General features: G+C 33.6%; 1 protein-coding gene across 2 annotated transcripts in view; it reads left to right on the top strand.

Annotated features, from left to right (window-relative positions):
• LOC108306626 (serine/threonine-protein kinase TNNI3K) overlaps positions 1 to 17,027 on the top strand; it is a 326,709-nt gene that overhangs the window by 46,888 nt on the left and 262,794 nt on the right. The window contains exons 1-3 of one of the 2 annotated variants that reach the window (XM_037739690.1): positions 1,718 to 1,739; positions 2,858 to 2,955; positions 16,434 to 16,507. In XM_037739690.1, the coding sequence (XP_037595618.1) occupies positions 16,460 to 16,507 (48 nt within the window). In that variant the 5' untranslated portion in view covers positions 1,718 to 1,739; positions 2,858 to 2,955; positions 16,434 to 16,459. Of the gene's footprint in view, positions 1 to 1,653; positions 1,740 to 2,857; positions 2,956 to 16,433; positions 16,508 to 17,027 lie in introns of those variants that run through there. The other variant, XM_017531750.2, reaches the window with a different exon arrangement.

Raw genomic sequence — 17,027 nt, 5'->3', positions numbered from 1 at the left:
GGGAAGGATGCACATTCTTTTGAGCTAACCATAATGAACTTAATGGCAAATACTGAAAGAAGAAAAAGTTTTGGAGCTCCTATGTAGCAATAAACCCCTGAGAAAATTAGTTTTACAGTATGTATGTCCAATATTATATAGTAATACCTGTTATGTTTTGATGTTTTCAAAATGGAAAAAATCATTTCATCAGCATGGTAATCCTTGAAAGCCTCATTTTTCTAGTTACCCCAGGCTTCAAACTCTATCCTGATTCTGCCTTTTGAGTAGTTTGTTCTTTTTTTTCCAACTTGGGTGAATTATTTAACCTCTTTAAGCTTGAGTTTCTTCAATTATAAAATGAATTAAATAATATATATGACAACATGCATGATATTGTGCTGTGGTGAGGAATAAATAAGGTTAAGTGCTTACTACAGTATCTGGCATGTGATATGTAAACAAAAAATGGTTATTGCACTCTTGTTACCATTGCCAACTTCACTGTGAATGTACAACTTTCTTTTTGAAGTATAACTCTTCAGATTATTTTAGCATCATTTTTATTGAGGCTCAGAAAATGATACCTCAAAATGAAAGCTTTACAAGCAGCTTCAGAGGCAAAAGTCTCTCTCTGATCTTCTCCTGCCCTCTTGTCTCTGGCTCCTCATTTTCCCCAGAGGATAGTCATAGAAACTAAAATCCCTCTTCCCTCAAGGCAGGTCATAGAAACTGGAACCTGTTTTCACCAAAGCTAGCCACAAAACCTAAAAATAGTACAGTAACCACAACCCCCCCCAACATTTCTATGTAAAAACTGGACATAAATAATCTTACCTATCTTGTTTGCTGTTAGATTATAAAAGACTCCCATTCCAAAGAGAGCCCTGCCTCATACCCAGAAGGAAGGAATGCTTCACAGAGGCCAAGAAGGATAGGCCTTTCTGGATTTCCATACTCCTATTAGTATTAGATCATACTCTTCTTTTCCAATCATATTTTTACATGGCTGTCCATACTTTGTTTTACCTAAGCATAAAAATGAGTTGTCCCTGTATCTTTGGGTCTTCATTCTGAAGGCTCTTATGTCTTATGTCTCTTGTGCCTTGTAAAACTATGATCAAATTTATTTCATGCCTTTTCTTCTATTAATATACCTTTTGTCAGCTGATTTCAGTGAACCTTCAGAGGGACAAAGGGAAGATCTTTCTTGACCCCTATAATTTCAAGCCGTATTTGACTTTTCTTGGCCTTTTATATTTGACAACCCGTACAATTTTCTGATTTTCATAATCAATTTTATATATGTATTATATAAGTATTCTGTACTCACAGTGACTCTCAAGTTCCTATATTATGTCTGATATTTTTACTTATCTTTAAAAAATGCCACTAAATTTGCTATTGTGACATCTAGCAGCTGTCAGTGATTCCAGAGCAACTATTGAAATCATAGTGTTTACATCCAGTGATATCATTGCAATGTAAAACTACAGAATTTCCTCTCAATTTTAATTCTTCATATAGAGGGTTCAAGATTCTTTCTGTAAGTGCAAAATAGTCTTGGAAAATACATTTCTGAGTTGATAGTAACAGGATTTGCATTTATAATTTTCAAATGAAAGGCAATATGCTAAAGATGAATTTTGTGATCATTTGTAAAATATTTTTCAGCTCTGATGAAGCCTTCAGTAAAGTCAATTTAAAATACCGCACTGAAAATGGGCTGTCTCTACTTCATTTATGTTGCATTTGTGGAGGTGAGTACTTGAAACTTAGTACTTTTTAAACTGGTTATATGTGCATATGGTCAGTGACTTGAGCTGCTTAAATCTACAAGAGAATTCTGTTCATACTCAGTTTCCTCTTCTGCTTTGCCTTTTTCAACCTTGATAATCTCAGATTAGGCAGTAACTACCAGGCAGAATATTCCACTTGATTCTGCTTTAAATTTAAGCTTCATTGTGTTTCTACCGGAAACCAAGTCACTCAGTTTGCTTGGAAATCCAAAAGCACTTTTCAATATTGGGCATGCCAGTCAGGGATTAACTTAAATTCAGAAGCACTTAAAGCACTCCCCAAAATATCACCAAGCAGTTGCTTTACAATATGCAATAAGAGTATGTGGAAAAGTGACAAATGCCAAAGATAAAATCTAAAAGTAAAGATTGATCGACGTGAACATTAAGAGTTTAATTTGGCTTACACTTTCTTTTGTTTATTAATGTATTTCAAGTACTTTGAATGGTGCCTGGCATATAGTAGCCACTCAGTAAAGTTATTGAATTATTGAATGAACCATCAATATTTATTTTGTAAATCCAAACTAAATTCATTGAACTTAACATCTTAAAATGGAACAGAAATGTGTACGTGTCAACTCTAACCATATCCCTCAACCATTTCTCTGGAAGAAAGCAAACAGACTCTGCTTAACAGATCGTTCTCTAAACTTTAAAGGTGCGTCCCCAACCTTGGTTATATCCTTTATATATCTTCTATCTAAATAAGCTCTAGTGTTAATAATGTTCAGAGAAATCCCCTACAACTAGATTTTTTTAAATTTAAGCTTATTCATTAATAGTTTATTACGGTGAATTATGTGTTTATGTTTCAAAACCATCTGATGATGAGGGTACTAAATAAAAATCTAAGACAAAGAGTCAAAATACACAGCATTAGTATAAGGTTTTATAAATGGAAAAGAAATGTCACCTAGTAAGTAAGGTTGTCAGTTAATAGAAAACTTTACAAATGATCTGCAGAACATCACCTTGACATTTTTATACAGCTATATGGCATTTATCATTAAGTCAAAGAGTCTTAAACTCACCCCATCCCCACAACGATTTAGCCTTTTTTCGTTTTTATCTTTAAGGCAACAAATCACATATTCGAACCCTTATGTTAAAAGGGCTCCGCCCATCTCGACTGACAAGAAATGGATTTACAGCCTTGCATTTAGCAGTTTATAAGGTATGACATTTTAATTCCCGTAAACACTGCATTAGAACTAAGGATAGTATATATCTTTAGGCTTTTTTTTTTTTTTTTTTCGAATTAGTAATCACTGAAAATTTTCAGTGACCAGAGGCATTACATTACTGAAGGACTTCTTTCTCTTTATTGAGAAGGTATCTTCTGTATACCAGACACATACTCTTTTTAATGCTTTCTGTATTTAACTCATTTAACTCTCACAAGAACCACATAAGTGAATATGATTATTATCCCCAAGGTTACATGGTTAGCCAGGGGTTATCAAGGATTTAAGACAAGGCAGTCTATTTCTGTTGCCAGAGCTCCTCATCAGAACACCAGGCTGCCTCTGTGCAGAGAGAGATGAGATTGTATTTGAAGACAAAAGAAGCACATTGAAGCTGTATTTCTTTACTGCAAGTTTTTCTTAAAAAAACTTTTTTGCTTCAGCTTTTTGTTTTCTTATATTAGCCCCTGGTTCCAACCTAACCTTAGCACCTGATAGAATAATAAATATATTAGTGGATTGGACAAACTGGGATACTTAGTGTTGTAAATGAACTTTGAGATTTTTATAAATATAAATTTTCAAAACATGCAAATTATATAGTATGCATTGATCATTTTATAAGTTTCTACTTCCTCTATTATGAGCTAAATGTAGTGTTTAATATATTTAATCATTAAAATAACTGCATATTAGAATTTATTTTACAGAAAATACAATTGAAGATTAAAGTTTGTTATGTGATCAATATTAGAATAGTGATTAAAATCAAGTATAGCTGGCTCATTACTCCCGGAATCTCATTTGTATATTGCATTTTTTTGTTTTTTCTCATTTTCATGTGAATCTGTAACAGAATTTTATTTTAGTTTTGTATGTGCAGGTGTGGGAGAAGGGACAACTTTTTGCTTGTATTAGGACCCCCCTGCACTACATATCACTCCCACAACTGCTAGAGAGTTTGTCTTTGGGAGGGAAGAGGACCATGTTTTCCCATGATTCAGCTTCACAAATTTCTGTAATTCATAGTACAAATACTCTAAAGTTCCATCTCTTTTCATGCCTAGTCAATGCCTAGTCAATTTTTCTAATTCCTTCTGGGAGAAAGCCTTAGTTAAGTGCTAAATTGTCTTTAATACCTGTTAATTACTCTGCTAAACTACAACAGAGTCTGAGTTTCCAGTGTAGGAAACAGCATCTGATGTTGCCCTTTCTGCTGGAAGGCAGGAGGTGAAGTAGAAGAGCTCCAAGGAACAGGAAGGTGGTGATGGATAGCCATGGCACTGTACGAAACAATAAATTCTGAACCTCACCGTCTGGGAGATTTTTTCTGTATTAGTTCATTTTGCTAAGATTTAGATTGACACTGGCACACGAATGGGTTCTGAATGATTTAGTGCTACGATATTTAGAAAATATATTTCTTCAACCTCTATAATAATTTCCATTTTTAGAGTTTTCTTTGCTCTATTTTTATGTTTTCTTCTGTTTTAGAGATGGGTACATAAAGTATAACTTTCATAACAAGTTTAAGTGAATTTAGATTCTTAGGAAACAAAGCAGACAAAAATGATTAAAAGGCCATAATAAAATGCATGGTTATTTTGCTAATTTCTTAACAAAGGTTAAAAAAAATTAAAGTTACTATTTCAATTTAAACACAAAATCAATATAAAGTAGTCGTTCATACTACCAGGCATTAAACTTGGTAACCATTAATCACATTAAACCTACTCTAATTATCCTTTGACAGAACTACTCCAGTAATTATATAATTCATTTTGGGCTCCAGTTCCCTCCCCCCATGTAGTATTAATAACTTTTTAATTTTTATATTATTTTAAACTTAAAAAAACAATTGCAAGAATAGTACAAGAAACTCCTATATACACATTATCCAGGTTCATTAATTATTTACATTTTGTTCCATTTTCATTATTCTGCTTTTTAAGAACAACTTGACAGTAAATTGTGTATAACATGTTCTGTTGCTGCTTCAGTCTTCATTTCCTAAGAACAAGAAAATTCACTTACATAACTCCAGTGTGATAATAAAAAAACACTGAGATATTAACATTGATATATTGTAATCTATAGTTTTATTGATTGTCCTAATTGTGTCATTTATGGATTTGTTTTTCTTGTCTAGGATAGGATTCATGCATTTTCAGTTTTCTTATTTCTGTAGTCTCCATTACTCTGAAATAATTTCTCAGCCTATCCTTGTATTTTTTTAATCTTTATATTTGTCATGTATACCAGTTATTTATACATATTTCTTTGAATTTTTTGGTATTGCAATTGAATTTTATTTTGGTCATAACATTCACAAAATGAATAATGTAACAATCCCATCCTTTTGTTCCCCATATCAAATAGCTCTTTCAATTATATACCCTGGCTTCAGGGCCTCACTCATTGTTAGAGGAAAGGGGTCCCGATGCAGGCACTAAGGGAGGGTTCTTGAATCTTGCCCAAGAAAGAATTCAGGGTGAGTTTGCAGGAAAGTAAAACAAGTTTATTAAGAAAGTAAAGTGTTAAAAGGACAGCTACTCCATAGACAGTGTAGGATGTTCCTGAAAGTAAGAGGAGGAGCACATCCACCCTCAGTACAACACTCATATATATGGGGAGAGGTATTCTGCTACAAGTGTTTGTGATAAAGTGTTAATTTTCTTAATTACTGTATTTGCAAGAATCAATATTATTATCTTTAGTGCAAAATTAGGAATGCCTTTGTTCTACAGGTATCAGGATATCTGGACACTCCCAAGTCTGAGTCTGTTCAGTAAACATTGTTAATTTGTTTTCTTAACCATAAACAATCTAGAGATTAAGAATGCCTCACTTTCTGAGAATGCAACCCAGTAAGTCTCAGCCTCATTTTCCTATTTTCCTAGCTCTCACTCAAAATGGAGTCACTCTGGTTCTATTGTCTCTGACATCATGACTTGGTATTTTCTAATCAATAGAGTAATCTCTGCTTGCATTAATAATAGAGCAGCAGATATTTAGCTTTTTATGCCATCTGAATGATTAATCCTCATACTTTTTCTTTTTTGTTTTAGTTTTTTTGGGTTCTTCATAGGGTTTAATTTTATTGAAGTATAATATATACCAAATACAATTATCAATTTTGAGTCTACAATTGTTAACTTTTGAAAATGTATGTAATCATGTAACCATCATCACAATCATGTTATAGGACATTTTTACGATACCAAAAAATAAATTCCTCATGCCATTTTGCAGTCAGTCTCCTTCCCACTTGGTCTCTGAAAGCAATGTGTTTTCTATCACTATAGTTTTTTCTTTTTTAGAATTTTAAATAAATTTATCACATCTAGTATGTTTTCTTTTCTGTAGGGTTTCTTCCACTCGTCATAATGCTATTGGGATTCACCCATGTTGTATATTCAGTAATTAATGCTTTCACTGTGGAATTGTATTCCTTTATATGGATGTACCACAATTTGTTTACCATTTATCTGCTAATGGAGTTTTTTTTCCAGATTTTTACCATTATAAACAAAGCTGTTTTGAACAGTCACATACAAGTATTTGTTTGAATATATGTTTTTATTTCTCCTGAGAAATACCTAAAAGTGGAATTGCTGCATCACATAGGAAGTACATACTTAATTTTATGAGAAACTACCAACTGTTTACCAAACTAGTGAGTCCTCCCTATATTCCCATGATCAAGGTGTGAGAGTTATGTTTTTTTCCCTATATTCCCATGATCAAGGTGTGAGAGTTATGTTTTTTTCCCATCCTTTCCAGCACTTGGTGTGATCAGTCGTTTTTGTTGTTGTTAGCATTTCTATTGGATGAATTTTAGTATTTCATTGTAATTTTAACTTGCATTTGCTTGATGACTAAAGAGGTTGAATAGGTTTTTTTTGTTTTGTTTTGTTTGAGATAGAGTCTTGCTCCGTCGCCAGGCGCCAGGCTGGAGTGCAGTGGCGCAATCTCAGCTCACGGCAACCTCCGCCTCCCAGGTTCAAGCAATTCTCCTGCCTCAGCCTCCCGAGTAGCTGGGACTACAGGCATGCGCCACCACGCTGGGCTAATTTTTGTATTTTTAGTAGAGACAGGGTTTCACCATTTTGGACTGAATGATCTCGGTTTCTTGACCTCGTGATCCACCCACCTTGGCCTCCCAAAGTGCTGTGATTACAGGCGTGAGCCACCGCGCCCGGCCCAAATAGGTTTTTATGTGCTTATTAGGCATCTTTTATTTTTAATGTAGTGTCAAATCTTTTTCCCATTTGTAATTTTGGTTTTTATTTTCTTGAATTATAAGGTAACTTTATTCTATTACAATTATTTTCTTGAATCTACTTTTACAGAAATTTCTCTCGCTCTATGACCTGCCTTTTCATTTTCGTAGTAGTGACATTTGAAGAGTAAAAGGTTTTTGCATTATTTTTTACCTTATGACTGTAGTGATTACAATACAGTTTTAGATTCTCAACATGTCATAGTCCACTGCCTGTGACTGTTGATCTACTTCACTTAAAATATAAAAACCTTCCAATAGTATAGTTCCATTTTATCTTCATCCTTTATGCCATTGTTGGCATATACATTGCATCTATACAGGATATAAACCTAAATATATTATTAGAATTTTTATGCTAACCATTCATGTCTTTTAAATAAATTAACAGGAGAGAAAATATGCTTTTTAGAACTTTGATTATAATAATCCTACATGTAGTTTTCCCAGTATAATGCTCTTTAAGATTCATTGAGCTTTTTATACCTGTAAGTTTATGTTTTCATCAAATTCAGAAATTTTAACCATTAGTTTTTCAAATATGTATGTTAGATTGTTTGATAATCTTCCACATATCACCTAGTCTGTTTATTTTCTTTTGTCTTCTTTCTGTTCTCTAAATTAGATTATTTCTACTAATTTCAATTCAAGTTCACAGACCACTTCTCTGCCATCTCCCATCTGTTAATAATCTACCAGCGAATTATTCATTTCAGATATTTACTTTTTGCTTCTAGAATTTTATTTATTAAGATATAATTCCCATTTCTCTGCTATGATGACACATCTGTTATTTCATTTTTCCATATTTTCCTTTATTTTTTGAACCTATTATGAGTGACTAAATGCCCAATCTGCTGTTTTCAACATCTAGATTATCTCACTATTTGTTTCTATTTTATCTTGACTACAGAGCACATCTTTCTATTTCTTCATATACCAATTAATTTTTTATTGAAAGCTAGAAATTATGTACAATTTTTATGGGAAATCTTTATCATGTCATCTTCCTTTAAAGAATATTGAGTTATTTTATGTTTGTTTTTGTTTCATTTTTGGCGGGCAGTTACATTTCTGGTGGATACATTTGATTGAGTCAATCTTGATTTGATTTTTTGTTAAGGCAGAATCTATTTTGTTTGAACTTAGCCTCTTGGAATACCTCTTATTCCAGCATGTGGTTCTCACTCCTGGGCATGGCCTTATTCCTAAAGCATGGTTTTTTTGGTATGTCACCTGAATTCCCAAGCCTTACCGAGAGACTCAGTAAAGTCTCTTTACTCCTGCTGACTGGAATTCCAAAATCCCCAAGTACTGCATGACCTCCAGTATCACTACCATTAACCTTTCAGCCATAAATCAGGTGATCTTTTCTAGATCAGCTCAAGGACTCATGATGGATCTCCATGGAGATTTCTGTGGTGCCTCCTCTGTGCAGCTTCTTCTCAGTTACCCTGGTCCACAAATTACAGCCACTTCGTAATATCAGAACTCTGATCTACACTCTTAACTCAGTGAGACTTCCATATTATGCTTTGTGGCAGAAAACTATTTTAGGCAGAAAACCAGAGCAATCATGGGATATTGTGTGACTTGCCTTATCTTTCCCTTTTCCTAAAGGACACAGATCTTTGCTTATGTTCTTCAGTGCTTGAGAACAGTTACATCATATGTTTTGTTCCATTCTGTAGATTTTATTTGCCAGTAGAGAAAGTCTATATAAGTTGTTATGCCATGACCATATCTATTTTTTACATTACTTCCAAAATGATCTGAAGGAAACAAAAATCTATGATATCAGTGCTCACTTTAAAACTTCCTATTGTCATCCACTGCCTATATAATGAAATTCAAACTCCTAAATAAGAGACTCAAGATCCCTTAATTCATAACTTTTCTGGAATCACTTTCCAGACTCTTTTCCTGTAGTCCCTGCCCATTCAACCCTAATGTTTTTCAATTTAATGTGCATGAGAAGCATATAGTAACTATATGTTTGAAATGAATATTTCTCTTTCTACTTTACTTGCATTTAATTTAGTACATCTAGGGTATTGTAGGAATCTAAATTTTTAACAAACAACCTGGGAATTTTGATGTAAGCAATCTAAGTCTACATATTGAGGATTACTGTTCAAGCTTGGCAACTCAAATTGTGGTCATATGATCAGCAGCATCTACCTCAACTAAAAGATTTCAGAAATGCTGCTCTTATTTCCTATCCAGTCATATTCAACCAGTACTATTCATGGTTTCTAGAGAAACTTAACCAATAGGATCAATGGATCTATCTGTCTATCTATCTAGAGACATATTTATTATAGGAACTAGCTCACACGATTATGGAGCCCAAACATCACATAATCTTTCATCTATAAGATGGAGAATCAGGAAAAATAATAGTATGATTTGGTCCATGTCCAAAGATTTGAGAACCAGGGGAGCCTATGGTGTAAATCCTTGTCTGAGTCAAAGGCCCAAGAACGAGGATCAGTGATGTCTGACGGCAGAATATGGATGTCTTAGCTCAAATAAAAACAAATTCACCTTCCCTCTACCTTTTAGTTCTATTCAGGCCTTCCACAGATTAGATGATGCCCACCCATGTTAGTGAGAGTGATCGTCTTTACTCAGTCTACTAGTGAAAATGCTGGCGGGGAATGGTGGCTCATGCCTATAATCCCAGCACTTTGGGAAGCTGAGGCAGGTGGATCACTTGAGCTCAGGAGTTTGAGATGAGCATGGTGAAACCCCATCTCTACTAAAAATTAGCCAGGTGTGGTGGTGCCTGCCTATAGTCCCGGCGACTCAGGAGGCTGAGGTGGGAGATCATGCCACTGCACTCAGCCTGGGAAATAGAGTGAGACCCTGTCTCAAACAAACAAACAAACAAACAAACTAAAGCTAATGCCTTCTGGAAATACCCTCACAGACATACCCAGAGATAATGTTTTACTAGCTATCTAGGCATCCCTTAGCCCAGTCAAGCTGACACGTAAAATTAACCATCACAACCAGAATGCACATTTTAAAAAAATCCCAGCTGATGTATTTGCAGACTAGTTTGAAGATCGCCATTTTAGATAACTCCATTCTTTAGGCTAAGCAGTTCCACACATCTTTATTTTTGTTCTTATAATTTCTTCTGCTTAAGTTTTTTTTTATTTCTCTTCCTGATGCAAAATTATTACTTATTTAAAACCAAGATAAACTGAGTTTCTTGAACTCGCAGAAAGATATTGTTATACACTCTTTTGGGTTTCAATTATGAGTTTACATTATCTTTTATTACAGCACTTATAATTATTTGTTTATTTGCATATTTCAAATGTTGGCCTGTGAACTTTGGACTTTGGGACTAAGTCTTTTTCTTTGATTCCTCAGTATATGGGGCCTGTAAAGGATCCTTGAGAAATACTTGTTTGGAAATTAATGAGTATCCAAACATTAGGAGAAATAATACTTGACTTTTTAAAATATTATGTAGCTTAAGAAAGACTGTCAGCTTAGAAGCTAGACTACTTCTGTTCATATCTCAGTTATGAGACTTGCTAACTATGTATATTTAGGCAAATTGAATTTTCCTTCTGGTCCTCAATTTTCTTACCTCTAAAATGAAGCAGAAGGAATTAGAGTTTTAAGGAAACAAATCATATGTAGTACTTAGCAAAATACTTAGCATATAGTAAATAATAAAAATTAACCATTATTATTATTGAACTTTAACTTAGACAAACATTTATTAGAAACTAACGTTATTCATTTTGCATAGAAAAACAAACCAAAATGGACTAGACTTTCTGCATTATTACATTCTAAAGAGATGAGAAAAAGTAATCCTAACATCATCAATGAGCTCAGTGAAGTTAGATCAATGGATTCCAAACAACTTTTATCATTTACTCTATAAAATTAGTACCCTGAAATGCACACGTGTCCATAAATTATATACATTAACAAATAAATATCTGTTAATAGCTTAAGGCAAAATCTACTTTTTGGAAGACAATCAGTTTTAAAGTTTGTAGCTGTACATTTATATTTCAAATAGCCTTTTTGATAATATAAAATATTTTGTCAAGTTTATTATAAATATGATTAGATTAGAAAATTGACTTATATGAAGCTCAGATTGGTAGAAAAAGTACCAGCTTTTTCTTTGCTGCTTCTTAACTTAGTAATATATATATGATGTGTATTTTCTTCACAGGACTCTTAAAGATACCTGCCAAATTTAAAAGTGTCTATTAAGCTAAAATTTGATATTAAAATTTAAAAATCCACTTACTTTGGCACACATGAGCTATAGCACATCCTCAATAACTAAAAGCTAAAGAAAAAAAAAAAAAAAAAAANAAAAAAAAAAAAAAAACGAGAGGCAGCTCTCCGTCCTTTCCCATGTAGAATGTCAAGTATTTATATGTTCTACTTTGGGTACTATATGTGACACATGACTAATATATGAACTGAGGCCACCAGTGTAAATTTACATGTTAAACATTAATAAAACTTTATTTATCTTGATATATAAATGTATATTAGTGGAGTTTCTATTTTTTTTTACCCTAATGAATTTTATTACAAGATTCTTGTCATATTTATATCACACTATAGAACATACTTCTTTAGGTAGTATCTAAATTGTATTTCTCAAATAAAACACAAGACTTTGGGGAAAAAATTGAGACCTCTGATACAGTTTATAAGATCTTAATTGAGAAAGCTAATGAACAAAATCCTATTAGACCATCTAATTTAGCCTTACATTTAACTCTTATTCAATATGCAGACAAGCCACTTAATGAAATTTCTTTAGAGAGAAAGAAGTAGCATTTTGATTCAGTAACTTTTTAAAAAAACATTTCATATGATAAAGGCAGATATTGAATGGTAATGGTCATTTATCTCATCCTATATATTTCTTGCAAGATCTAATTCCAGTCATTCAGAAACAGAAGTGATTCTATATATGTATTAAAAAGGGAAGAACATGAATGGGGGACAAATCCAATTAAGCCTATTGCCTGGCTTAGCAGACCTAGGTACATTTTGCTATATAACTGTGTCCATCAGGAAACTCTATGTTTTCTATCAGTGGTGATTCATAGCCTGAATCATTGTATTAATATCTTTTATCCTGACTTCTTTTCCTCCATAGCACATATATTTATTGCAAAGTTAAAATTTTTTTCAACTATCCTAAAACCAAAGACCCAAAGTAAATGCCTCACAGTCTCCAAATGCTGTCTATTTAGACCAAGGTTCCACAGCCTTGGCACTACTGACAATTTGGATTGAATAATTCTTTGTTGTGGGAAGCTTTCCTGTGCATTATAAAAATGTTTCACAGCATCCCTGGCCTCTCTTCTCTGTATGACAGGAGCTACTTCCCTCGTGCCCAGTTGTGAAAACCAAAAATGTCTCCAGACATCACTCCTGAGTTGCAGAAATCACTCCCTGTTGAGAACCACTGTTTTAGAGTACAGATTAAAATATTCATTAGCTTAAATTGATTTTTAAATCTAAGTTACCTTTTTATTTGAACAAATAAAGGTTCCTGATTAAAGACTGCATTTTCCCCAAATGGAAATTTGACAAGACAGTAATAAGAAATACTTTGAAGAAAAAAAAAAGACTTAAAAAAAAAAAAAAGAATTCCACTTTTTGAATATTTAGCTAAATTATCCAGTTAATGGTGACTTTTAAACACTTTAATACTAGGTCCTCACTTAAGAAACTAGAGAAAATTTTTACTTATAGAGTAATCATTAAGATACCTTATTTATATGCACATTTCTTTCTAGTAACCAAATATTTCATAATATCTTTTAAATGAACATGTTCTCAATAAAATTTCATAATCTCTTTTAAATGAACATGTTCTCAATAAAAAGTTAATAGGATCCTGATTGAAGATGGTAATTTGTAATTTGTACTTCAATTCTTACACCAGGCAGTAGTATTTCCTGGAAAACCTTCCCTGATACCTCCCAAGTATGAGTTAGGTATTGCTACAATGTACTCTCTTAGCACCCAGTACTTACTGTACTTGTATGCTATTCCTTGTTATTACTATGTTAATACTTGGCTACATCTCCCTATCTTCCTCTATATTAGGGGCCACAATCTCACATCTCTTCAAGGATGACATAAGTAAATGAAAGCGTTAGATAATACAACAGACAATGATAAATGGTAACTAAAACTCAAAGACTGTGGTAACTTAGAAAACATATGCCTCATATAAAGGGAATGGTCACTCTTACAGCTTCAGCTAATCACTGTCATGTAAAACTGTAGACCTATTACTGCCCCAAATTTCAGAGAATCATAAATTATGTGAAGTTTCCTAATATTTAAATGTTGACCATTAATGTAGATTTTTAGTCACAAAAACTCTGCAGGCTAAGCCATATATCTGTCTATTCCTCTTGTAGCCTGTTTGTAATCTCTGACAGTAATTATGAGCACCATCAAGGCAGAGATCAGATCCAAGTTGCTTATTATCTTATTCTGAGTGCTTAGATCAATCCTTGATGTACATACATTAATAAATAGATGTTTTATAAGTGAAAGAATGAAGTTCTTTGGTAACTGGGGAGAAGAAAAATGTTTCAAGGGAGGTAGGATCAGGTTGACAAGGGGGAAAATAGTGTCCTATTTGGGCCATTAGAATTAGAAATTAGGAAATTGTCAGATATCTCTTCAAGGGATATTTTAGTAGATGTTTGGGAGAAGAGGATATAAAAATGGGTTGGAAATGAATAGAGTTAGGGAAGTGGAGGCAATAAACATTAATTATTCTTCCAAAAAGTACAAGATTGGGCAGTATTTGAGGAGAGGCCAGATCAGGAAGGTTGCTGAAACAGCATTGTCCTATCTTTTTAAACTCTTACTCCTTGGAATAAATATAAAAATACGGAGTTTGTTTAAATGCTATTTTTAAACTTTAAAATAGATATTATTTTATAACTAAAACAAATTTAAAAAATAAAGCACTTATTATGTCTTTTCAAGTAGCATGCATTTACTTCCCCCACCCCACCACAACAGCTAGAGATTCTTATTATCTCTTATTACCTCTTCCTATTAAATCATCAATATATTATTAAATGAGATGATTTAAGGGTGTTCAAAGGCCAGCTGGAAGCAGCCTGCAGGGAGAAAGACGTTATGGAAAACGGGAAAATATATGAAGGAGGGTCGGCAGAAGTGAAGGGAAAAATAGGTCCAAAGCAGGAGTACAGGTAATCTAAGAATGTGTTACTTCTCTTTTTTTTCTAAAATTTCAAGCAAAGTCAAGTATTTCCACCACACTGAAGCTCTTAAAAACTGATATCTTTTGTGAAAATAAATTCTGAATTATTTCAACAAGAGGCATATAGATATGAACCTTTGTGAGTGAGCAGATATTTTCATACTGATTAATAGATACTTTTACTGGGGATGTCTATGATGCACGAGGCAGCTCTAGTCCATTAAATTTTAATGCCTGGAACTAAGTACATTTCATACTGAAGCCCTGAATAGTTCCTTGTCCTAAAGGAAAACTTAATAATATTCTTCAAAGCCTCCAAAATTGCTTTTTTAAAAAAAATTTTCTTTATAAAAACACATAAACTTTGACAATTGCTATGCCAGATAAACTATGTTGGTGAAGAAAAAATATACTTAGAGAAACCTATCATTAAAACATTTATTTATATTTCTCTATTTTTATATCCAGAAATATAGTTTTCTTTCCAAACTAAGTTCAGCTCCTTCTTGGAGCTAGATATGACACTTCAGGGAATATTAGAGGTGAATAAGATATTACAGAAAAGAATTTAGGCCAACTCTGTAACCCTATAGATAAAAAGGTAAGTATTTTGTGATTAAACATCTCGAGATAGAGTGGGCTGAGTCATAAGGTGAATATTCTCATAGAGGTAGGCCAATTTTGGGGGTGATACATTTAATATGAATATAAACTTATACCTGTATCTTTAGTTTATAAGCATTTTCACATACATTATGTCATTTGACCTTTATTACAACCTTGTAAGATAAGTAAGATAGGTATTATTTTTTTATATACAAATGAGAAATATAAGGTCAGGGCTTATACATGAAAGACAAATTATTAGTAGTTGAAGGGTAACTGGGAGAGGGGGGAATTACATGATATATTAAGAAAAGCATAGTATTAAAAATCAGAAGACCTAATTTCAAATCCCAGTTCAGCCTAATTGAAAGCTACATTAAAGAAACACATTTTATGCTATAGAATGCCAATTGGGTTTTCTGAAAAGTAGTCTCTGAAAAGAATATAAGCGTGCAAGAGATTTATTTAAAGGTGACACCTATGAAAGGAAAAGGAAGGAAACGGAATTGGTTATGAAGAGCAGTCAGACCACAATACAAATCTGCCAAAATCTCCGCCAGCCCACTGAGGAGCTCCAGAGGAAAAATTGCCAATGAATGGAGTACCACACGGGGTAGAAATGTCGAGGCCCTTCTTTTACCACCACCTTACTCAGTCACTGACTGGGGGTAAGGGCCACCCAGGGAAGAGACTGACCACAGCTCTAATGTTGTAGTGGATACTGAAATAACTGAGAAAGCTGCCAGCGAACCACCATCTGTCCACATTCTCCATAAAGGAGGTGTCAGTGGCATATCTCTATTTCTGCCACACATGAAGAAATGGTCATGATTCTACAATATATGAAAAAAGGAAATTACCTATATGTAGAATTAGATCAATAGTGTACATAATAATAATTATGTGTCAAGCATTGTACTAAACACATGACAACACTATCTGATTTAATCCCCACAACAGTGCTATGAGAATGATATTATTTCTTCATTTCACAGACAAAAACTTGACAGCTCAAAAGGTTAAGAAACATGTCAACAATGTAGGAAGTGCCCATCAATATGCAAACTCGAGTTTGCTTTCCTGGGGTAGCTTGTGCTCCATCTAGTTGCACAAACATACATACAAGAACAAAGAATGGAAGGGGGAAATATACACATAAATGATAATAGTGATTATGTGGTAGTACTATGGGTTATTGAATTATTTATTCCTTTTCTTTGTTTTTTACATTTTCTGCTCTGAGGTATTCTGGTTGTCTGTTGAGGCATAGCAAACTACCCCAAACTTGGTCCTCTAATGTAACTAATTTTTTATTCTCACAGATTCTTAGTTCAAAAATTCAGATAAGATGCTGTGTGGATGGCTTGATTCTGTTCCACGATGTTTAGAGCCTCAGGTGAGAAAATGTGAATGACTAGGTTTTTTCATCAGTCTGTAGATTGCAATTCTCTGGAGGCTTCACACACTGGCTGAGATAACTGTAAGGCTGAACTTAGCTAAAACAGTTGATTGAAGAGCCTTTATTTGGCCTGCATTTCCCTATACCATGGCTGCCACAGGTTAGTCAGACTCGTTACATGGTAGTTCAGGACTCCCAGAGCAAGTTTTTCAACAAACAGGGAGGAAGCTGTGTCGTCTTCTTTGTCCTAGCCTTAGAAAAGAAACACTGCTTCATGCTATTGGTCACAATCCACCCAGATTCAAGGGGAGAAGGCGTAGATCGCAAATACCCATGAGTAGCCTATAGGTGAATGCTCACCATGTTTTAAAACCACCAGAAGGTATATTATGTTCATAATCAGAAGAAAGTACATTTTTATACATCAGTTTATTTTTTATACTGAACTGGAGTTGAAAATATTTTTTGTTAGTAAATACATTTTAAAAATGTATGTAATATGGTAGTAGAGGATTTG

Source organism: Cebus imitator, unplaced genomic scaffold, assembly GCF_001604975.1.
Source record: "Cebus imitator isolate Cc_AM_T3 unplaced genomic scaffold, Cebus_imitator-1.0 Scaffold3, whole genome shotgun sequence".
NCBI classification, from domain to species: domain Eukaryota; kingdom Metazoa; phylum Chordata; class Mammalia; order Primates; family Cebidae; genus Cebus; species Cebus imitator.
Note: the sequence above shows the minus strand (reverse complement) of the source record. Positions and strands in the feature narration are given on the sequence as shown.